This window comes from Solanum tuberosum, unplaced genomic scaffold (genome assembly GCF_000226075.1).
Source record: "Solanum tuberosum cultivar DM 1-3 516 R44 unplaced genomic scaffold, SolTub_3.0 scf00017, whole genome shotgun sequence".
NCBI classification, from domain to species: domain Eukaryota; kingdom Viridiplantae; phylum Streptophyta; class Magnoliopsida; order Solanales; family Solanaceae; genus Solanum; species Solanum tuberosum.
In genome coordinates this window covers 2,273,851-2,295,839 of record NW_006238943.1, presented here as the reverse complement: position 1 = coordinate 2,295,839, position 21,989 = coordinate 2,273,851, and the positions used below count along the sequence as shown (strand labels likewise).

The following is a 21,989-nucleotide window of genomic DNA, read 5'->3' as shown; positions in this document are numbered from 1 at the left end:
TAATAAATGGACAGATCATTAACCCATTTAAATACTATCTGGGCTAAAGAGGGTTGGACTGAAATGAGCTAAAAAATCGGATCATAACCTAACCCACCTAATTCAATCTGAGTTTTAGATTCAAAATTTGTTTTCTTATAATTTGTTTTAGTAAAAATATTTTTTTATAAATTCTCATGAGTCAATTTAGGCAGCATATCAACCGTGACTTAAAATGGGGTGAACTGAACGGGTCAAAATGAGCCCAATCAATAAAATAAGCGGATTATTAACTCATCCAAACATAAACAGGTTAGACGGATTATAATTTTATGGACTGATTTTAACACCGTGTCAATTTGGCATATGACTTCTGTGATGACAATATAATATTAGATGCCACTAGTCTACCCCAAAACACGTATTCTTCAAGATAAGACTTTATCCTATAAACCAAACCATAGTTCATTTGACTGTTTACTTTTCCAACTTTTAAATACCTGTTTTTGTTTTTTACTAATATTTTTTTCTACCAGAAACAAATGGTCATACAAATTGTTTCAATACTTGGTAAGCCCACGGAATTAATACTATGTCCCCACTCATTATTGATTTCCCAAACTATAAATATCCCATTCTTTTTCCTTCATTCCCATATCCTTAATTTGTTGAGTTTTAAAGAGTACTATACATCCAAAAACTTATAATTTCCAAAGTTTTCTTTGTTGATTTCAAGTTCAACCCTTTTCTCAATTACTTATATTCTACTTACATCTTAAACTTATGTGTATGGTATCATCAGTTTCTGTTACCACAGCTGAAAAAGAGTCTTTTTTCTCGAGATTACGGAATATGTTTCATTTCAGAAGGAATGAAGATGAGAAGACAATGACAACAACAAACACAAGAGCTACTACTACTAACTGTATTCCTGTGAGTGACAATAGTGGTAGTAGTAACAAGGGAGAGTTAGAGAGGGTATTTACATACTTTGATGAGAATGGAGATGGAAAGGTGTCACCTGCAGAGTTAAGGAAGTGCGTAAAGGCGGTAGGAGGTGAGCTGACCGTAGAGGAGGCGGAGATGGCAGTGAGGCTATCGGATTCTGATGGAGATGGGTTATTGGGCATTGAGGATTTTACGAAGCTGATGGAAGGAATGGAGGAAGAGAGGAATAAAGAGAGTGAGTTGATTGGAGGATTTGGAATGTATGAAATGGAAGGATACATTACTCCTAAGAGCTTGAAGAACATGTTGAGTCGACTAGGTGAGTCAACATCCATTGATAACTGCAAAGCTATGATTCGAAGGTTTGATCTCAATGGAGATGGAGTCCTCAGCTTTGATGAGTTCAAAGTTATGATGACAACTTAGAAGAGATAGGTGTGTACATAATATAATATGATTCTGATTGTTTCCCTATTGAGATTATTTTTTTCCATTCTATAGATTCATAATTGTAAAACCAAAGTATTTGATTTCACTTTGTGGTTCAAGTAATTCAATCTCAGCTACTCAACTGTGCTAGATAAGTTCTGCAACGACAACAACAAATCTAGTGTAATCCTGCAAGTAGCATCTAGGGAGGGTAGTGTGTACTTCGACCTTACCCCTACCTTTGTGTCGCTTTTTCATTAACTGACTGCAACAAAAGTAAGAGATATATGTCTTTTCAGAATCCCCTTCAAAATTTGATTGCATTTTTTCACAACTTATTCACAATCATAATATGGCTTGTAATACATCACACCATTTGCGTAAGGAGAATTTTATATTGACAATACATTAAGGCAGCAACAATGCAACTGAGAGAAGTTGATTTTTTTAGAGATGTTTTATAGTTGACAGTTAAACAGGCAATTAACTGTCAGTCAAACTATCAATTTCCAAGCAACGAGTTCAGCTCTAGTACTGACCTTCGTATGTCATGTAGATCCTCCTCTACCTTGTCAGAGAAAGAGCACGATTGGCACGATAATGCATTCAGCAACTGAGTTTTTCTGCTTGAAGCAAGAGCCTTTTCTCTTTGCAAATCTTCTATTTTACTCATCTCCAACTGCAGTTCTTCGTCCAAAATCTTTAACTCCTCCTCCTTCAACGCTGCTGCAAACATACTCTCGTGGTACTCAAGAATCATGTTCTCAAACTCTTGCTTCCCGTTCTCTTTCATTTCAAAGATCATCTCCTTCTCCCCGATGACCCTTTGAAGCTTGTTGCCCATTTCCTTTACAGACTGCGAAATATTCTCTATCTCCTTTTCAGTGGCCTCAATATCTTTCTCTGAATTCAGCCTTTTTTCGTTCAAGTCTTCGATTTCCTTCTTCTTTATCCCCAAATTTTCCCTAATCTGCTTCATTTGATTCTGTAGCTTTGTTTTTTCTTCCTCCGACTTGAGTAATTCAGTAGCTTTACCACTCATCTGCCAACTCCTTTCTGGCAATTGGATATCGGGTTTCTCAATGTTATCTATGGCAAAGAGAACTCTGTCACTTTCCAGCCTTTGATTCTCGTCTTCCAATTTTGATTTTGATTCTGCTAGGATGTTTCTTAATTCTGATTCTGACTGTTTAGCCTGCATCTGTGCTTCCAGGAGTTCAACCTTAGATGCTTGAAGATGAGCCAATTTTGCTTTCTTTTGGTTGAGACAAGTAGATGAAGCATTCAATCTTGCTCTTGTTTGAGCTTCCCGTTGTTCGAAGTAACCAACTGATGAAGAAAAGCTTGATAGTGAGTATCTTAGTGCTGATAGCTTATTATCAAGCAAAACTTTCTTTCCAAGCATTTGTGAAGACTGAAGCTTGAAGGATGTGTATCCCTGTTTTTTCACTTCAATGCTCTTTTCGAGTCCTTCAATTTCTTCTGCAAGCTCATCAACCTCGACAATTGCCCTCTCTAATGAACCAAACATACTTATGGTGTTGGCAGATTTTAGAAGCTTTTCCTGCGCTTCTTCAAGCTTCATTCTCAACAAACTTAGGTCCTCTGATACAGGATTATGTAAAACATCTGATGACTTATCTTCCATTTCAACATCCTGCTTCAGATCTTCAGGAAGTTCATATAGTACAGCTTCTGCAGTTGATTCAGGATAAATGGTTTCCACCATCATGTAATCGCTTTTGCCCAATATTTCAGAAGTATGTTCTTCACCTGGTTCTGATGTTTTGTAGCTAGGTAGTTCATCTGAGTCAGCAGCAATATTGCTTCTCTGTAAAGTTACTGTCTCCCCTGACGAAACAATGTCATCTAAATCATGATTCTGTAAAGCATGTTCAAAAAACTGTTGGCTGTCATCTTCAATATTTTCTTGTTGGGGATTCTGACCTCTATCAGTCCCATTGTTCTTTTCTGCTACTGCTTGCTCGTACAGTTCTATCAGTTTGTTATTGTCCTCAATTAGGACTTTGAGCTTCATCCTCAATTCATCATTTTCCTTAGACAAGGAAATTGCAGTTTCATGAGCTTCTGCTTCTCTTTGGCTGGCTGCTGCTATAGCATCAACAATAGTTGTTAGCTCCGTCTGATCACTGACAGCAATAGTAGGCGCCTGATCATTTGCAACCAAAGACGGCTCAATTTGACCCTTCTTCGATTCTTCCATCAGAACTGCTTTAGATGATCTCTCAAATTCTAGCTCTTTTTCCAAGTCATTTAATTGCCTGTATGGACAGTGCAAAGAGATTCAAGATCCAAATTAATTCCTAAATACTTGAACAATATTGTTGGACCCAGAAGAAACCAGATTAAGTGTAACAGGTTTAATCCTAAGCTTGGATGTCGAGCAGATAGGAGATTTGAATTCTCAATATCAATAGGTTTATGAAAGCAGCTTATGTATTTTGAAGGGGGTCCACCAACTACGACCGTGAGATACTAAAGCAGGTAGAACAAAGAGATGACAGAGGAAGATAAGAAACACTAACCTTTCCAATTTGTCTTTCTCATCAACACAAAAAACAAGTTGTCTATGGAGTGCATCCAGCTCTGATTGGTTTTGAATTGCCTGAAAGATAAAAAATGTCTTGTTAGCAGTTATATGGTGAATAACCTATGAAATAACCACTAAACTCGTTTGTACTATTTTAAGCTCGTTGTCAGGTGAAAAGATATATTACCTGAACTCGGAGGAACTCATTTTCCTCATTTATTGGTGTACGCCAAGGTGAAGCCTAGGTGTGGCAGAAATTATAAAGAAAAGCAAATATTTCAGTATGGTTGAAAAAAAGCTGAATGATCTCCAACATCAGATCCAAAACTTTGATTCACTTGCAAGTAGAAACATGAAGACATAAATTCAAAAATAAGATTAAAAAGATAACCCCACTTTTCTCAAATTTGATGCATTTTCGAACAAAAAAAATACAAATCACAGTTTCAATTAGATAGACCAGTGTAATTGAGCAGATGTAAATGTTACAATAACTACTCTAAGATTGTCAAACCTGAGATGACGTTAGTAGATTCAGGTCATTCTCAATATGCATACCAAGCTCTGAACTTCCCTTCTACAACACAAATAGACAATAAACTACAGTTAAACAAATGACAAGCTCCTTCTGGAACAATAAAAATGAGTTCCTGCATTAAAATCCTAATGGAGTTTTTAGGACAACCTGAACCGGTGCAGGATCTGATTCATGCATAAGTTTCCAATCAAGTGCTTCTAGAAGCTGCATATCAAAGAGACCCATTAGGCAAAACATTGCTAACAACTTTCGTATTTGACAGAGATCCCAGACATGCTGATCAAGAAGAAAAGAAATTGCTAAGGACTTTGAAATGCATTCTTTGAAGCAGAATCAAGAAGTAAAAGATAGAAATTTTACTTTACTGACCAGAGTTATTGATTAAACAACACTCTGCAGTGTGCTTTTTTCGGAAATAATTGTATCATGTATGACTAAGGGATCAGTTATGATAACACAAAAAGAGAATAAAAAGACTCGGGAAATCATGCCTATTCTCAGATTTGCAAAAGCAGATTGCTTGATTGAATTCTCTAGAGAGTAAAAAGAAAAATCAAGACAACAAGGAAGAGGAAGAAGTCAACTCTAACCTTATTTTGTAGCATCATGATCTGTTCATTCATTCTTTCTCGCTCACCTTCCTCATAAAATGACTTCAATCTACATTACCAACAAATAAGAATTATCAAACTAGTGAAGTAGCAAGACATCGACCTGCCTAATATAACTAGAAACATTTTGCTTCTCATTGACTAGTATGATCAAAACTAGAATTTATCTCCAAGATTCAGACAAAGAAAGGAAAATGTGCACTCTACGATAACTAAAAGATAACTCAAATAACATGCCTTCTGATCTCTTCTTTTAGCCGTAGATTCTCCATAGCAAATCTTGTAACTTCTTGGTTACGATCAACCTGATTCCGTAGGACCTCTATCTCCTTCAACTGCTCTTCTTTCTCCTTAAGCAAATGAATCTCAGCAGATATCTTTCCTGAAGCAACTGATTCGAGCCTTTTTATAGCAGCTTCTCGAAACCTTAATCTCATCTTTAAACCTTGTATCTCATCTTCCCTTTGTTTGGTCTGGATTAGACACAACATTGCAAATTGGTTTATATGTAAAATTCAGATCATGTAGTGTCTACTTTTGAAGGTCTACATCCTAATCAATTTAGCACAGAGAGTAACATTGACATCGGAAGATCCTCACAGCTTGATTGGGTGCAAGAAAGGAAATCCAGAAAACCAATTTCACTTGGAACATCCCTAAACACTGGGGTAGGACAGATTTGTTGATCAACTCCTATTTGTGTTTATGGTTTCCAGAGTTCTGAGTTATGTTTACTGGAACCCTATGGCCTAATTGCAAGACTTACCGGGCAGGACAGATTTGTCGATCAACTCCTATTAGTGTTTATGGTTTGCAGAATTCTAGATTAAGTTTACTGGAACCCTCTGGCCTCATTCGTAAAACTTACTACCTATGCATATATAAAAATGCCAAGTCGAGTAACTGAAGTGAAAACTTCCATAAAACATACCAGTTGCATTGCTGCCTGATTTTCAGTAGTTAATGCTTGTAATGCAATGTCTTTATCCTTTTCCCTCCTAAAAGCCCCAACAAGGGCAACTTCGTAGTCTTTCTTCTGAAATTACAAGAAACTTTACTATCAGATCCAATCATGGAGCAGATGTTTCTCCTCATAGCCAACTTAAGATAAACCTACCTTTGACACCCGTTTATCTGCTGTAAGTGGACTAGAAAATCCATGAAGCCCTTCCCATTTAACAGATGTAGGCGATCCTGGAAAAGCAACTGTCCAAGCATCATTTTCATGGTTTTCAACTCCTCCATCAGCCACACTCCGAAGACGAGCTACTTCTTTCTGAGAGGTAAAGAAAAGTAATTAGGCGCATCTAACATTTAGAATTACAGATATTAAGAGCACAGGTAACAGAAAACACTTTTCCAAATTTTCCCCAGCTTAAGAAACTAAAATCTGAATTTTGAAGCAGGGAATGGGAGCAATAAATGTGAACTTATTTTAAATTCTAAGGTACATGTTGGATCACGCGCGGAAATTTACAAGGTTGTTCAAGGGTTCTGCCTATGTGATGTAAATCTCATTGTATCACTAAAACCCTTCACAGTGGCATAAACAACTAGCATGTCACACATGAGCACATTTCAAAGGATGTGTTTTTTGTCACTTGCCCTGTTTGTCATTTGTCCATCAAACTTCTCTCTGGATTTGTACAAAAATACAGAGGTCTAAAATTCTTTTGCTAATATGTTCTCTTTCTTTTTGCAGGGTTTTTTTCCGTCATTCCTGGCCGATGTGGAGTGTAATCCGGGGAGGGTAGAATGTACGCAGACCTTACCCCTATCTTTGTGGGTTAGAGAGTTCGTTTCCGATAAACCTCGGTTCAACAGACAAGAAAAGAATTTGAAGCATAGTAGCAGGAAAATATGACAGCAAAATAGGAAGATACAAAGAAAATGAAGCAACAGAAAATAATACACAGAGAAGATAGGGATGGATCTCAAGCAAAAGAATACCTTCAGATTTTGAATCTGTATCCTCATTGCAAGAACGTCTCCAGAAGCATCTTCATTTACAAAAGCCTGGGAAAGTAAATGATCATCAGGGCATAAGGAAAACTGTTCAACCTTTTCTTAGAATATAGGAAAGTAAGAACTGAAAGCACATATCTTTATAAATATTGTACAAAAATAAGATTTTCGAAAACTTCTATGCACAGAGAAATGAGAAAATAAACGCATAATTTACACATCAGATAAAGTCGCATATCCAGATTTATTGCTAATAGTTGCCTGATTATTTAAATACCCAATTGAAAAGGTGATACTCTCTTAGTTGATTTCACAGAAAAAAGACTTTGAAAGCAGGTTGAGGTTAGTAGATGATCATGTGATTTGCTAGTTGAACGACCATAAGAAAGCCACTAGTGTCCAAGAGTAGCATACATGATTTTTGATGAATTTGGCACGTTGAGCAAACTTCAATGTGCTTAGAGTCTCCAATGAACAACTGCAAGAGTCCAATCAAGTGTTATACAATACAGAATCACTTGCTTCAAAATGACACTTGTAAGGGATTCGATCTTAAGGCCATTAATTGAAATCCTAGTGGTGACAAGTAAAAATTGCATACCAGCTGGAAGGACTAATATTTGCAATTATACATGTTTTTGCATTCCCTCCCAACGAATCCTGTAAAAAGGAAGAAATATAATGTCAAATCCAAAGACCATCTTCATAATGCTGTTATTAATAATCAGTGCAGAGCAACAGGTCAAAACCAGAAAATTAAATATCTGAGTGCATAGCAGTAAGAAGACTATATTAGAGCTCCTCATTACAAAACACATTCAAAATTTGACTATAAATAGTGCTTTTCACAAGAGATTCTGGATGCCTTCAGATTAACTCACAGAGAAAACAATTGATTCTCCTTTGAAAGCAAAGATACACCTATATTCACCTGGAGTAGAAATGTGAGCTTTGAATCTCTGTAGGGAACATGGTGTGACTTCCCATTAGATATGCTAACCAGGTTCATGATCACTAATCTGCACATAAAGAATCAGATGAATATCACTAGAAAGACAAGACTAGAACAGAAGAACTATAAAGGAATAAGGATGAGACATAATAACTACCCCAATGTTGAAAGAGATTTGTTGATGTTAGTAGCTTCCTTCAAACGTTCACCTTCAGCTCCTGAGCTTTTCTGCCTGTGATTTCACAATTGCAGTTAAAAGAAAAATTCAGTATAAGATATCTTCTCATATTCGCATAATTATTCTCCTTTACCTTTCAGATCCTGCCAAATCAACAAGGTTAAAACGAGCAAATCTGTGGTGAGTTACTCCTTGAGATTCCCACTGCAAACAGGTTATGTGTAAATTTATGTGCCAGTGTGGAGGGGATAAGGTACGAAAAGACTAAATCTGATGGCTGAAGTTAAGATATAGAACTTACTTTGCTCTCTATCACACATGTAAATACACTGTGTGAACGGCTACTAGCACGATTCATGTTGGTGGCAGCTACCTTTCTGTTTGCAGCACCCTGTTATGCCAAGAACATTATGATCATCATAACCATAAGTAACAAGAAATTTGTACATTTAATTTTGTGAGCAATTATTTTAACTTTGCTCTCATTTTCTTTATGATCTTGCATTTAAAATTAATAATTGTCGGGTTAGTACAAGGTTGTGGCATATTAATGGTGGTATCAAAAGACAATCTGGTAAACACTGCAATAACTTGGGTCAAGTTTGGCTACATTTATATGCAGTTCTGGTTACAAGGTAGTTAGTGTTGAATGCTTCGATCCAAAAATTACAAGGCTCCAAACTAGAGCGCTCTGTATGCACTATTTTTACCTTATCATATTTATTTAACCATCGATAAATTAAAGGAAAAGATAAGGAAGAAAGAAGAAGAAAATGCTGCACAATTTGAGTTGTAGCATTCAAGTATATCCCTCATACCCGATTAGCTCTATTATCAGTGTCCTAGACGGACTTCCAAAGGAATAAGTAAACTAACCTTAAGTCATAGTAAGAGATTAAGAAAACAAGGTCAAAACCAGATATGATCTTTTTCATAGAATCCCAGGGAACAATAAGAACCTCTCATCACTATTTGGTTTGGAAATCCACCAAAAAGATGGGTTGGATCTGGAACAATGATCTTGAGGACACCCCTTTAACATTTTCATCTCCAGCAATTCCACTTGCTAGTATAACAAACAAAAGATACAGCCTGCCAACTCTCTCTCTCTTCATGTCAAATATGTGCATGCTTAGGAAACATAATGATTAGTGGAAGTAACAACATGAACTTTATTAAAACTGACTATTAATTATAGGTATTCTTTATCAGTTCTGAGGAACACATATTTAGATCTCCAAATCTTCAGCAAATGTCATTCTTAGCATGTGCATATGGACTTGTATAATCACCTCAAGAACTATCAACAGCTTCTTTTCCTCAGTCTTTACTCTTAAGTGGAGTTAACACTAGAGAGTTTCACAAGCAATAATGATAATTGATTCTCAAGGGTGAGAATATACCTGAAGAAGTTGTTGCATCACATCTCGAGCACTCGTAACTTCTACTTCTTTGAGATCTTCTACATGAATCCCCTTTTTAGTATCTTCTCTTATCTGTAAGAGTACAAGCAAAATCTTCAGTTGTCTTCTTCCATTTGAGTTATGCACTTTGCAAATATTCATTTTAGATAAAGCAATTTGCACACATTTTCTTTAGTTCAATCAATATGTTGGCTGCATTTGGAAATGACAAATATAAATATTATACTAGTTGGATGTTGCAAGTCAGAACACATTCCTTAAGCACACATTAGTCCCTCATTTGACCTGATGCATCACTGTGGAGTACCTAGTTGGACCTTACCGGAACAGGATAGTGAGCAATTTGGACTGATCCTTGTGCTCACTAATTCCAAGGTCCTCAACAAAAGATAGGACACTAATTCACCTTGTTAAAAATGATGCACAATATCGGGAAGAAGTATGATGAACAATAGAACACAATATATAACTCCCAGAGGCAGAAACAAAATCCATGTTTATTTGGACAAGACTTCAATTCATTAACAAATTAGACAAAATGTTAGCATTCACCTGCAAGTTTACCGAGGAAGGATCCAAAAGGTCGAGAATCTGTTCGTTATATATTTCCAAGAAAGAGCATCTACAAGTGAACTTTATATTTTCCTCCCTGCGTGCCTCTCTTTCCTGTGACCAAAATAAAGAAATCATCAAACTTGAAATTGAAACATAAGCTCAGCCTTAAAAGTTAAAGTTTGATCACTCTTTTATTCCAATAAAGAAAATATTACATTAAAATTGAAGGCAAGAAGTAATCTAAAGTACATCTATATTATACAAACCAACATCTATTATAGGGACTTCATTACAAAAACAAAAAAAAAAGGAAGAGAAAACAAAGAAACAAACATCTAGAAGTTGGATTTATATTTGTTTTACACATACCCATATCTAATACTTATACCCAACACTGTGACATTGAAGTGGATCAATAACAAAATTAAATATTTTCCATATGAAAATAACATAGGCAATAATTTGATTCATTCAGATAAGATCAAGGTTTCCTTTCAATATTATATCAAAACAAACCTGCTTATTCAAACTAAGTCATCTGTGGTTCTGGTCCACAATGTGAGGTAGTATATTAAATTTTGATAAAATAAAAAATAATAATCATTATTACAAATGCAATATCCGTACCTTTTGCATTCTTGAAAACAAGTACTCAAACACCCTAGGTGTCATCCCACAATTTACACTATGTCTTCGGGTGCCTCCTTCAATATCTCCAAGCATGGTGTGTGTTTTTCCACTTCCAGTCTACAAAGAGAGACATAGAATTTCTAAATATAAAACCAGTATAAAGTTCAAATCTTTTTAACATTTCCGACATGAAAATTGGACAGTACTGCTGAAAGCAGATATCTGAGATCTTAAGCCATGTAACTGAGCAACATACTTGGCCATAGGCAAACACACAACTATTGTAGCCTTCCATGCAATTTTCCACCATTGGTACTCCAGCAGCTTTAAAGAGCATCTCCTGTTAATATAATGAAATGAAAACAGACCACACCAAAGATACATGAAAAATGAAAGACAATAGCCGAGAAAAGCAAACCTGAGTGACACTCTCATCAGCAACCATATCAAATGTAAAACGTGATTCTGGGTGCCCTATCCAAGTCATTGTCTGAGAGCTTTCTTGTCTTACACATTTACCATGTCCTTGTAAAGATATCTCAGAGTTACTCAAGGGGCGTATTCTTATAATAACCTGCATAAAATCAGTCAAACAGAAGAAACCAACTTCATGAGTAATTTAAGTTCTATGATTCAGCAAGATAAAACAAAAAACTACCATATACTCTACCAGTGAGATGGTTAGCAACTCACTGAACAAAATTTTCAATTTATTTGGTTTTGTCAAACACCAATACAGTAAACTTTTATTGGACTGTGAATTTCTGGACCATATCTGAGAACATTTTACTTTCTAAACATCCGGTTCATATAACTTTGAATATACATACTTTGAATTCATAATATCAATGAAATGAGAGGTCCTAAATCAAACCCAAGCTTAGACAACTTAGAAAGCCTCCAAATTTCTGAAACAGCAATTAAGCCTCAATTCCGAAACAAAATTTAGAAAAAAAAGAATTGTACCTTACCAGAAATGTTCACTTAATATCTTAATCAATAGAACATAAATAGTTAGATGCTCACTCATTCAACATGTATATATAGTATAAGTTGAATCCTTTTTCTGGCTATTCCTGCTTACACTTAAGTATTTTGAACTCCTTAGTGAAAATCCTAGCGCTGCTAGTGTTAAAAGAGTCCAAATTTCTTACTACACAGATTCTAAAACTGATCATTTTTTGAAATGAGGTTTAAAAAATACAGAGAAAAAAACGAGTGATTACCTGAACATTGTGATCCTTCCAAAATGAAGGATCTTCACGGAACTCAAAACTCCGGTTAGATTCCACCACATCCTTGTTCTCAGAGAACTCAACCCTGTTATCCTTAGCAGCTGATTTGAACAGTCTGAGATTAGGCGTGCTCTTCACCGACGACATCGTCACCGACGCGGTATCCATCGGAGTTGCTGCAGATTGATCCAGTGACCCGAATCTGGACTTAACAACACTCGGAGGCTCGGAAAATAACGGCATTTTCTGACAATTAGGTTTTCAGATTCAGTGAACTGAGGAGATTTTTGGGCAAAACAAAAATGGAGATTTCAATTAGCTGTTGGACGAAGAAGGAAGAGATATGGAGAGTTCGAGTGGTGGGGTGGGTGGGGGTAGGGGGTGAATTTCAAATGCAGAGAAGAAGAAGGAAGAGACCGTTTGAGAAGAATTTGAAAATTTTGAATGGTTATATGGAGCCAATTTTAAGGGAAATAGTATATTTTTAATGTTACTATTTAAGTTTATAGTCACAATGTATGAAATTTTGCTAATTTAGCCACTTTTAAATCGACTTCTAGTTCGATGAATATACAAACTAGCAAGATGTTATTTTTTGTTATTCTATCTATTTGAATGTCAAATTTAAAGAAGATTTTGCACTATTCAAAGATTTTCAGTCTGTTTAATAGAAAGATCGATTCTTGATCTTCGAGCATTTTGGTGTGTAGGCTCTTGGGTACGAAAGAAGGATATTTCGAGCCGGGGAGTGAGGAAAGCAGAAGTGGGACAGGAATCTTCTTCAATCTCCGAGTTCGAAGGGTAGATCTCTTACTTCGTCTTTCCCTTAATAAGCTTATGTCTGTCAACAGGAGCCCAACCCCTGGTTCAATCGATAGATAGGCAATCTCTTTTAGTTGTTGGATGCGCAAATCAACCCCAACTCTGAGGAAAGAAAAGAAGCTCGACCATGAAAAGGCAAGTCGGGTACCTTTCAGTAAGTTAGATTGTTAAGACACTTCCAAAAGAAAAGAGAGAATTTATTTTAAATGAATATTTTTCATGCTTTAACAACTAAACTTCACTTGTACGAACTTTTAACATAAATGTTTGAAGTATGTATATTTGAAATTTGTCTTTAGTACTCAAATTTAAGAACTTTAACTTCTATTTGTGTCACCAAAAATATCTGACACGCTATGTTTGAAGTTCAAATATTGAAAGTGTGAAATTACACCTAAAATTCAGTCTTTTATTCTAAACTTCCATCATTTTTACATGAACTTAAAATGCATATGCCATAATTTCCCTCAATATCCTTGTTATTTCACTCTATAATATTGTTCATCTTCTAGTTTTTTTCATTAGAAAATTTGAGTTTTTAATCCACAATTACTCTAGGAATGTAGACTATGACTTTGCATACATGAACAAAACTTCACACACATAAATAAAATAAAAAGGATCCCTTAATTTAAATCACTTCATATAGAGCAAAATGCACACATTACAACAAAAACAAAAACAAACCAACAAAAAGAAAGAAGAATTACATTTTAATGAAAATAACAAATTTTTCTTCTTCTTTTTTTAAATTCTAAGAAGAATTGTCTTGAATGAACTTCTTGATTATGAGCATCAACTTCTTGGAAGATTCTGAATTAGGATCAATAGTGAAAAAACCATGTTGTTGTCCTTCAAATTCCACATATTCAATATTTTTTCCATAATTCTTCAATTTATTTGCATAATCTTTGGCTCTATCTTTAAGAAGATCACATCCTCCAACAAGCACAAGAATTGGGTCAAGATCAATATTTTCCAAATTTGGGCTCTTAGGCCCAAATGGGTTCACAAGTGGATGGTCAGTTGTTGATCCAATTGGTATTGATAGCCTCCAAAACCTGTAATTGACAAAAATAGCACACAAATTAAGAAAATAGCCCTTTACATGTAATTTATTTTAGGGCGATTTATAATTCACGAGTTCAAATCGTGGAAGAATCCAATAGTATTTGGATTAGGATAGATTGTCTACATCACACCAAGGGTTGCGGCCCTTTCCCTAATCTTGCTAATACATGATGCTTTGTGCACCGAACTTCCCTTGGAAAAATAGGTTCAAGTTCATTTCATGTTCGGTGTTTTAACTTTTGTTCTCGTATGAGGAAACAAATTTTGAAAAAATAGCCTCAATGTGTACCTAGAAGAAGGAAAAACCATGAACAATTTATATATAACGAATATGTCAGAACTTGATTTTTCCTATCTCGTTAAACTATTCAAAAGTTTTGTCAAATCGTAAGACCTTGCTTAAGTTAAATTATCCACAAGTTTTGATCAAGTACAATATTCATTCTTTTATTTTATTAAATTGTTCACAATTTTTTTCCGAAATGACATAATTTGCATATTTTTTTAATTATTCACAAGTTTGTCATAACTTTAGTACAATCTTTATTCTCCTATCAATTATAATTTTAAACAAATGCAATTGAAGTTATTTGTTTATGAATAAAAATATAATACATAATAAAAACAATGAAAATTTAGAGAACCTGTCAATGAGCTCAATGTTTAAGAAAGCATCTTTAGGCCCCTCAGCTTCAAATTTTGTCCTTATAGTCCCTCCAAAGAAAGGAAGCAAATAAACATAACCCCTAACTCGAACTGGATCCAGCTCAGCTGAGCCGGCTTGAAGCCGAACTGCCAAATTATGCGCGATGTTGCCACCAGCCGAGTCACCCGAAATAAAAACTCGGCTAAAGTCGGCAACATCCGTAAGCCACTTGTCCGGCTCGTCAGACACGGCTTGGTCCTGAAGCCATTTCACAGCCGCGTAACCATCTTCAATAGCGGCTGGGAGCCGGTTCTCAGGAGCAAGCCGATAGTCAGGAGAGATAACCACGGCTTGGAGCTCAGAAGCTAGCTTGAAACAATAGTTCTGACAATTAGGCCACGTACGAGAGCCAATGCAAAAACCACCCCCGTGAATGTAGTAGAAGACGGGGAGCTTAGCCGCGGAGATAGGGGAAGCCGGCTTGTAGAGCCGGAGTTGAAGATTATACATGGCTTGAAATACAACATCTTTCCAAAGAATTGAGCCATCATCATGTATAGGAACTTCAAAACTTGGCTTAGTTAATCTTAGTATAGTTCCATCACTATATACCCTAAGTACACCTCTACATTCTTCAACTTCATATTTATTATCCTCCATATACACAACTTTCAATGTGTGTTATTGTTAGAGTATGATAATGTACCTTAGTGAGTGTGTGTGTGTGTTAAAATAGAGGAAAATGGGAGAAAATTACAAAGGAAAAGTTAATAGAGGGTGGTGTTTTTTGTTTTCTTGTTCCATTTGATGATGATAAGCAAGACAAAAAGAAAAATAAAAACAACTACTATTGCAAAGTTTGTATTTGTTTGTCACATGTGTAATAGGTTTGGAATAGAATAAATGATGATGAAAGAAAAAAAAAAGTCTTTTGGCTAAACAATTACTAATAAAGTTTGTGTGAAGACAAATGCTATTTGACAAAATACATCAAAAAAAATAAATCAAAATGATATATTTGACAAGCTTTTTGGGTTCTCTTGAAATATATGGTTCAAAAGCTTCTCAATTGCCTATTAAGTAGAATTTTTGCATAATAATGCATAGATTGTAATAAGCTCTAACATTTTGGTTTCTGCTTTTGATCCTTGTGATATATAACTCACCATATTTAACCTTCAATTGATTGAAATGTATGTTTTTGATCCCTTCATGTTCAAAATATGTTGTATTTAACTATATCTAAAACTATATTACCGTCAAATATGGAGTAACAATACAAACTTAACACAACACATGAGCAACTAAGATGGAACTATAATAATTATGACAAATTTGTGAGTTTTCACAAGCAAAGAGATAGAAAACGCAAAATTCAATTGACTAAAGGTTTAATGTGCTTAGGCAGATATCGTAGGGACTAAAATCATGATCTACCAATAATCGAGGGATCAAAAGTACTAGTAACCCTTCTTTATCAAGAAAAATATATAAATGTAAAATATTTAACCAAAATGAAATAGCCTCATATGTGAGCTTGTATGTGTGATTTAACCTCAAAACACAAGTCAATACCTAGAGGGGAAAAGAGTACAAGTATATGTCATAGCCTTTTTGAGTATCCAGAACCAGCACATTTCTTGCAGAGTATTAATCCTGCAAAAAAAAAATTAATTTAATGATCATTCGATGCATTCTACTCAAGAAAAAATATTAGTTTGACTACATCATCGTCGAGGTGTCCCAATCTGAACATGCCAGGTTGGTTGACAAACCCAAGGAGAAAGCCGAGGGTGAGTTGGAAACATAGTTCTTGAGGTTCTAGAAAATAATAAACAAGAGCGTGGGTACATACAAACCTGATGGATGGTAAAGGATCATTTAAGTTCTTTCATGTCATTTTATATGATCTAAAACCAAATTCAAGAGTTCATCCAAATCTGTTACACATGCTATAAGTATTCCAAACTAAACGATTACTAAATATTGGTCGCGAAGAAATTGCAGTTGAATAGTACCTGCACCCTTGCAAACTTTGCAGTCTACTAATCCTGTTTCTTTCTTCATCTTACCATCGTTACAAAACACGCACTTTGTTCCACCTACACAGCAAAACAAAGTTAATGACTTGAATCTTCCTCCCCTTAAGGAACAAAAAGGGAAGAACACTAACAGCACAATGAAATCTGTGAGAAGTGCATATGCACATCACTTTACACTTATTTGCTTGTGTAAGACCTTTTCGTTAGTTTCATCTGTGATGTTAAAACTAAAACAGAATTGGCTGCACCGGAAAGATGTCGAAACTTCCCTCTAGCTGCCCCCTTTCTTCAAGAAAAAAGAGGGGTGGTTTTTTTTTATTGGTGATGCATTAAGTAAAAGAAGAAAGAAAACAACAACAACAATCAGAGGTCTTTACTATGATCCGGCTCACTTTCTCCCCCTTTCGTAGAAAATGTGTGTGACCAGAAGCACAGCTTGTGTTGCCAAACTAAACTAAGGCCTTACTGAACTTCTCAAACCACGCCCTTGAGGATTGCTTCAATCCATACAGCATGGTCCAAAGGGAAAATGGAGATTCGGAGCCCACAAGCGAGGGTCAGCAATCCACTTAGTGCACCGGTAAAGTGGTTAATCTCAAACCATTAGGTTTGCAGCTAACCGGAAACTATCATATATGACATCAGTATGCTCTCCAACGATTTCTAACAGAGTCATTAGAATCTTTCTCCTTACAATCCTCCTTTAATACCTTCTAGAAGCTGTTAGCCTAGGGAAGAAATGAAGACTGCAGGAAGTATTAGACTTTGCATTTTTTATTTATAGTTTTGACCTATTGTATATTTGACTGCAGGATTGTTGCATTTCTCCTGATGAAGCTCACATAATAACATCCTAAAACAAAATCGATATTCAAAATACATCGTAGATTAAAAAGTTCACACCCCTTCCTGGACATGTCTTTGCCAGGCATGCCTAGCTAATCGAAACATACCCTTCCAATCCATCATGAAGATAAAATATTTACCAATCTGCTTGTTTGGAGTTATATATCAAAATTCCGAAAAATAGTTGCCTGCATAAACGAATAAAGCAGGATCTAACATAGAATATAACATCTTACTAGTTATTGATGCAGCGTCGAAATGGCTACATAGAACAATGCTGTAAGCTTTACCATATCTATAAGTCGTCATTTATCTAGTTTCGACCACGATAACGACCCTTACACGATTTTATGATACCTTTCAAGTACTGAAATAGTTTTTAACTAGTATTGCTTATGAATTGAGATTTCTTACAACTTGGAATCCATAAAAAATTCTTAATTCAACAGTTGGACTTAACTTACACAGATAGTTTTCTCTTAGCTCAATTACATCAATCTACATGAAGAATATATATATACACACACATACATGCACATAAACATACACACATAGCAGTAATTAAAAAATCAAAATATATAAAAAGGCTCACCATTCCCAGCACACCTATCACAAGCAACTGGATCTCCCTGCAGATATAATAACAAAAACACTCAAATTTAACAAAACCTTAAACAGCTTAATAAAGCAATAAAAAAGGGAACTTTATGACACCTAAGATAAAGAAATTGACCCATAAACTGAAAGCAAGAATCTTTGAGAAATGCAATTAAAAAAGGGAACTTTGAGAAACCTATGATAAAATTCAAGAAAAGGTAAGATTTTTTTTGTTCTTTTTTTACCTTGAGGCCAAGAAAGAGGGAGAGAGCAATGGCAGTTAAAACACTGATAGTAGCAAGAAAAGTTTGAGTATCCACAGGGGGTGAATCAAAACCAACAAAGAGCAAACTGGGATGATGATAATGATGATGATTTGTGGGGAAAGGGAAAAAATGGTGAAATTGGGAAAAACATGATGATGATGTTGACAAGACAGGGAATTCAAGCTTTGTTGGAAAAGAAGGACAGCAAGTAAAAGGGCATAAAGATGAACAAATTGTTGAAGAAGATGAAGAAGGAGAGAGAGAATGGAAGGGATAGAGTGAGGAGTGAGAGATTGTTGTTGCCATTGGAAGTTAATTTGTGGAGCTCAGAGCTCCCTTTATGTTCACTCTCTTACTCTTTTTCTTTCTTCCTTCTTTTTATCATTTTTTTATATGGTTTTGAATCGAATTTATCATGAAAAATCACCCTTTGAAAGTTTAAGTGTTGGCTATTAAAGGGATATCATTCTCAAAATTCAAATTCGATATTTTTGATTAAAAATTTAAAAATAGTTTTCACTAGTAATAGAACTAGAATTTTTACAGAGGAACCATTTAGTAGAGGAATTAAGTATGTTATTTCAGATTAAATTTATCTGGTATTTGATTGAGGATATTGATTAACAGGAAAAAAATTGTACCACAATTTTGATATTATCCATCCCATGTAAATGGTGGGATAAATAATCTTAATGAAATTCAGTATCTATTGTGTAATAGAAATAAAAAATAATATTAAGTTTGTATATATGTATGTGTACACTTTAACTTACTACTCCACCTGATATTGCGTTCAATTTTGTAAATTTTATGGAGTATATATTTGTATCCTTGAATGTCAAGTTTGAGAGAAAATATATCAGATATTGACAAATGAATCTATCAGATATTTAATAGAAAAACATTTTACTAAACTTTTCAACACGAATCCAAATTAGTCAGGTCCCAAAGTGGTGTTCCATACACAATATGAGAATTTTAAAACTTGAGCAAAGTTGTATTTTAACCATCATTTCCTTTCAACTACAGCTCCAGAAACCAGCTTTATTGCTGCACAATTGCCTTATCAATGGGCACATGAAAACAAAAAAAATAAAAATTCAACAGGTACTTGTGACAAACAATTTGTCACTCTTCATTGCTGGTTAATTACAATAGCAAGAAATTACCAAACTTACTTCAGGTTACACAATTTCAGAGGCAAAAACCTCAAAATCTCTACCAGAAAAAATCACATCTATAGAGCCCAAAAATGGCAGAAAACTTAGTACTCTTCTCCTCAGATAAAAGTCAGAACTGAATCAAGCACAATATATCATGTATTCATTCATTTGTTCAAAATTCTTTGCCAATGTATGGCTCACTTACACTTACACTTGAACAGAGAGAGAGAGAGTTATCGATAGGTCATTTATGCATCACTTGAGTTCAAGTACTGAGATATGGATGCTGCATTAGGATCAAACTTCACATCCATATCAGAATACAAGATGCTTCAGTAACAAAAATCATAAGACCCTGTACAGACTCGAATTGGCTTCTAACTTCAGCGACAAATGCAATGGTCAATCGTAGCATTGAACCATCTCACAATCTTCATTTTCAGCAGTGTTAGTTGTAAATTTTAACAGGCTTCTCGTACGTCGGGCGATTCTGCAACATGAAAGAAAATAGTAGGTATTATTAAGAAATGAGGAGGTCCAGTCCCATTTATTTAAAAACTCAGCAGAGTAGAGGACAGGTACAGCTAGAGACCTTCACAGTAACCAAAGTTCATCTCATGGAGAAACAAAGAGACGATACCAGGAGCACATTGAAGTAAAACATTGCAATTTGTACATGCATTCAATCGGAAAATCAACTTTTTATAAGGTTGTTAAGCCTTTTTTGCATTCAATACTAGAACTCTGATCTCTCCAATTCCTTCCAGAGATTCTACTATTGTAGCTAGGTTATGTTCCCAGGTGAAGCGCCGATAGAAGCAGAGATATTCAACAGAAAATCAGATAAATCTTGAAGTAATTAAGAGTTTGCCTTCATCCTCAACAGATGGAAATACTCTGAAGTGCTAGATGAGTAATGACAACTATGGAACATAGGCTGCACAGAAGGAGAACTCCTAGTCTCGTAACCCGCCAAAGACATGATAAAGAAACCTCAAGAGTCCACGAGTCAAATCTCTCTCTGGAACTAACTTTACGTATTAAAGCTGTTAATTTTTTGTTCTTTTACCAATTATAGAGTATGCCCACGAGTTATAACCGAACATTCAGATTACCTGATATGCTGCATGAATCCTTTTAGGGGCATTGTCAGGATGTTCCAAGCCGAGATACTGCTCCCAAGCACCATAAACATCCTTTCGCTGCATGTTAACAAAAAGATCCAAAGATGCATAATTACAGATTCATTTAATGAGAATTTTAGCGGTGGCGGGAGTTGGTGTTTAGTACCTGGAAACGGTTGGACAATATATCTGAGTCCTCAAGGTACTCAGGACGGCCAAGTGAGAGGAATGCAAATTTCCACTGAAAGTTGTAAACAAATGAAAGTAAAAAACCAAGCATCAACTACATACATACTAATCCAAACCATTCCCGATTCCCCCTCCCCCAAACAAACAAACAAAAAAGAAGATAAAGGAAACCAAGTACTAACCAATATATGCGTAAAATGGGAAGCGATTATAGTAAATTGGTTTGAGTATAATAGCCATTCATAGGAAGATAAAGCAATGTCAAGTTGCAAATTACCTTAGCAAACTCTTCATCTGGGACCTGCAATTTCTTCTGTATTCGCACCTTCACTTGAGCTAAAGTCTCACCCTCATAGATAACCAAGAGGAAAGGTTCCCCAAAATTCTGAATTTGCTGTTTCAAATGTCAAGAAGTAAACAACGCTGCATGAGACAAAATTCCTTTTTTCTTGTTCACCTTTTCCCTGTGGGTAAGGATATGGAGGGAGAGAATCTTACCATTTGGTTTTGTGCAGTCTCTTTAGTGAAGTGATACACATGAATCAAACGGTCATTCGGGCCTAGATTTTTCTCTTCTTCAGGAATCTGCAGGGAAGAAGAGAAGATCCAGATTAATAAACTGCAATTTAACAGTGTCAAATAGTGTTTTTGGCCCTAGAAAGGTAATTGAGTTGCCGCTTCATATTTATCGTCAAGGAAGTTATTAAGGAGTAACATGCCAATAATATTCAACACCTGACATTTAGCATTAGCTATTATTGGGCTTCTATGCTATATTGTCCACACTCCACATGTACCCTAGAAGTGTGGGGATGTTAAGTGTCGCACTTTGATTGAAGGAATGGGATGTTGTCTCCTTAAATAGCCTTTGGATAATCCTCAATAAACAGTGACGAATCTAGGATTCGTAGAACATGGGTGCACCACTTAAAAAAAGAAAGAAGAATATGTATTAAGTGGGAATTGATACCTAGACCTCTAGCTCTAGGTGACAACATTCAACCAAGTGCACCATTTAGTTTTCTTGTAGCACTAGTAGTAACAGATAACATTCTACCAATTTTACGAAATATATACATAAAATACCTAGTTTTACAGTGAGACCACAGGTTCGCGTGCCCCATAATTTAGCCTTAAATTTGTCTCGATCAACAAATGTGCTATTTTAAATTATTTTTTTTGGGAGGGGGGGGGGGGGGGGGGGGGGAAACAAGAAGTTTTTGTCTTT

At 35.5% G+C, this 21,989-nt stretch overlaps 5 protein-coding genes across 9 annotated transcripts in view; 1 reads left to right on the top strand and 4 right to left on the bottom strand.

Moving 5' to 3' along the window:
- Window positions 1-489: 489 nt before the first annotated feature.
- Window positions 490-1,511, top strand: LOC102604005 (putative calcium-binding protein CML19). The gene has a single exon (XM_006340249.2). It carries the CDS (start codon window positions 763-765, stop codon window positions 1,351-1,353), a length of 591 nt encoding a protein of 196 aa, XP_006340311.1. The 5' UTR covers window positions 490-762; the 3' UTR covers window positions 1,354-1,511.
- On the bottom strand, window positions 1,418-12,388 carry LOC102602992 (phragmoplast orienting kinesin 2). The gene is made up of 22 exons (XM_006340246.2): window positions 11,987-12,388; window positions 11,179-11,334; window positions 11,017-11,100; window positions 10,758-10,877; window positions 10,128-10,241; window positions 9,555-9,647; window positions 8,453-8,542; window positions 8,285-8,355; window positions 8,131-8,205; window positions 7,953-8,040; window positions 7,623-7,681; window positions 7,436-7,499; window positions 7,007-7,072; window positions 6,174-6,332; window positions 5,988-6,092; window positions 5,294-5,529; window positions 5,036-5,105; window positions 4,593-4,649; window positions 4,422-4,484; window positions 4,095-4,148; window positions 3,903-3,982; window positions 1,418-3,638 (listed from the first exon to the last, which is right to left on the bottom strand). Exons 1-22 carry the CDS (start codon window positions 12,236-12,238, stop codon window positions 1,859-1,861), a joined length of 3,936 nt encoding a protein of 1,311 aa, XP_006340308.1. The 5' UTR covers window positions 12,239-12,388; the 3' UTR covers window positions 1,418-1,858.
- Window positions 12,389-13,452: 1,064 nt separating this feature from the next.
- On the bottom strand, window positions 13,453-15,793 carry LOC102593531 (probable carboxylesterase 15). Its single transcript, XM_006340377.2, has 2 exons — window positions 14,533-15,793; window positions 13,453-13,878 (listed from the first exon to the last, which is right to left on the bottom strand). Exons 1-2 carry the CDS (start codon window positions 15,192-15,194, stop codon window positions 13,572-13,574), a joined length of 969 nt encoding a protein of 322 aa, XP_006340439.1. The 5' UTR covers window positions 15,195-15,793; the 3' UTR covers window positions 13,453-13,571.
- Window positions 15,794-15,894: 101 nt separating this feature from the next.
- On the bottom strand, window positions 15,895-18,684 carry LOC102602654 (protein SPA, chloroplastic). Its single transcript, XM_006340245.2, has 4 exons — window positions 18,265-18,684; window positions 18,015-18,051; window positions 16,553-16,636; window positions 15,895-16,190 (listed from the first exon to the last, which is right to left on the bottom strand). Exons 1-4 carry the CDS (start codon window positions 18,589-18,591, stop codon window positions 16,138-16,140), a joined length of 501 nt encoding a protein of 166 aa, XP_006340307.1. The 5' UTR covers window positions 18,592-18,684; the 3' UTR covers window positions 15,895-16,137.
- A 618-nt stretch (window positions 18,685-19,302) lies between these two features.
- The window catches only part of LOC102602101 (ubiquitin carboxyl-terminal hydrolase 13-like), a 23,649-nt gene continuing 20,962 nt past the window's right edge, over window positions 19,303-21,989 (bottom strand). For all 5 annotated transcript variants that reach the window (XM_006340243.2, XM_006340244.2, XM_015302909.1 and 2 more), the window contains exons 28-32: window positions 21,260-21,346; window positions 21,039-21,155; window positions 20,739-20,813; window positions 20,564-20,650; window positions 19,303-19,938 (exon numbers count right to left, since the gene is read on the bottom strand). In XM_006340243.2, the coding sequence (XP_006340305.1) occupies window positions 19,897-19,938; window positions 20,564-20,650; window positions 20,739-20,813; window positions 21,039-21,155; window positions 21,260-21,346 (408 nt within the window). In that variant the 3' untranslated portion in view covers window positions 19,303-19,896. The remainder of the gene's footprint in view (window positions 19,939-20,563; window positions 20,651-20,738; window positions 20,814-21,038; window positions 21,156-21,259; window positions 21,347-21,989) is intronic.

Bases quoted from the DNA above. Each gene is read 5' to 3' on its own strand.
- LOC102593531 (XM_006340377.2), bottom strand. From the start codon at position 15,194: ATGGAGGATAATAAATATGAAGTTGAAGAATGTAGAGGTGTACTTAGG. The intron at 13,879-14,532 runs GTTCTCTAAATT...TGTCAATTACAG, and splicing joins AACATTGAGCTCATTGACAG to GTTTTGGAGGCTATCAATAC.
- LOC102604005 (XM_006340249.2), top strand. From the start codon at position 763: ATGTGTATGGTATCATCAGTTTCTGTTACCACAGCTGAAAAAGAGTCT.
- LOC102602992 (XM_006340246.2), bottom strand. From the start codon at position 12,238: ATGCCGTTATTTTCCGAGCCTCCGAGTGTTGTTAAGTCCAGATTCGGG. The intron at 7,073-7,435 runs GTATGCTACTCT...TTACTTTCCCAG, and splicing joins CCAAATTCATCAAAAATCAT to GCTTTTGTAAATGAAGATGC. The intron at 4,149-4,421 runs GTTTGACAATCT...TGCCACACCTAG, and splicing joins ATCTACTAACGTCATCTCAG to GCTTCACCTTGGCGTACACC.
- LOC102602654 (XM_006340245.2), bottom strand. From the start codon at position 18,591: ATGGCAACAACAATCTCTCACTCCTCACTCTATCCCTTCCATTCTCTC. The intron at 18,052-18,264 runs GTAAAAAAAGAA...TTATATCTGCAG, and splicing joins CCCTCTTTCTTGGCCTCAAG to GGAGATCCAGTTGCTTGTGA. The intron at 16,637-18,014 runs GTGAGCCTTTTT...TTTGCTGTGTAG, and splicing joins TGATAGGTGTGCTGGGAATG to GTGGAACAAAGTGCGTGTTT.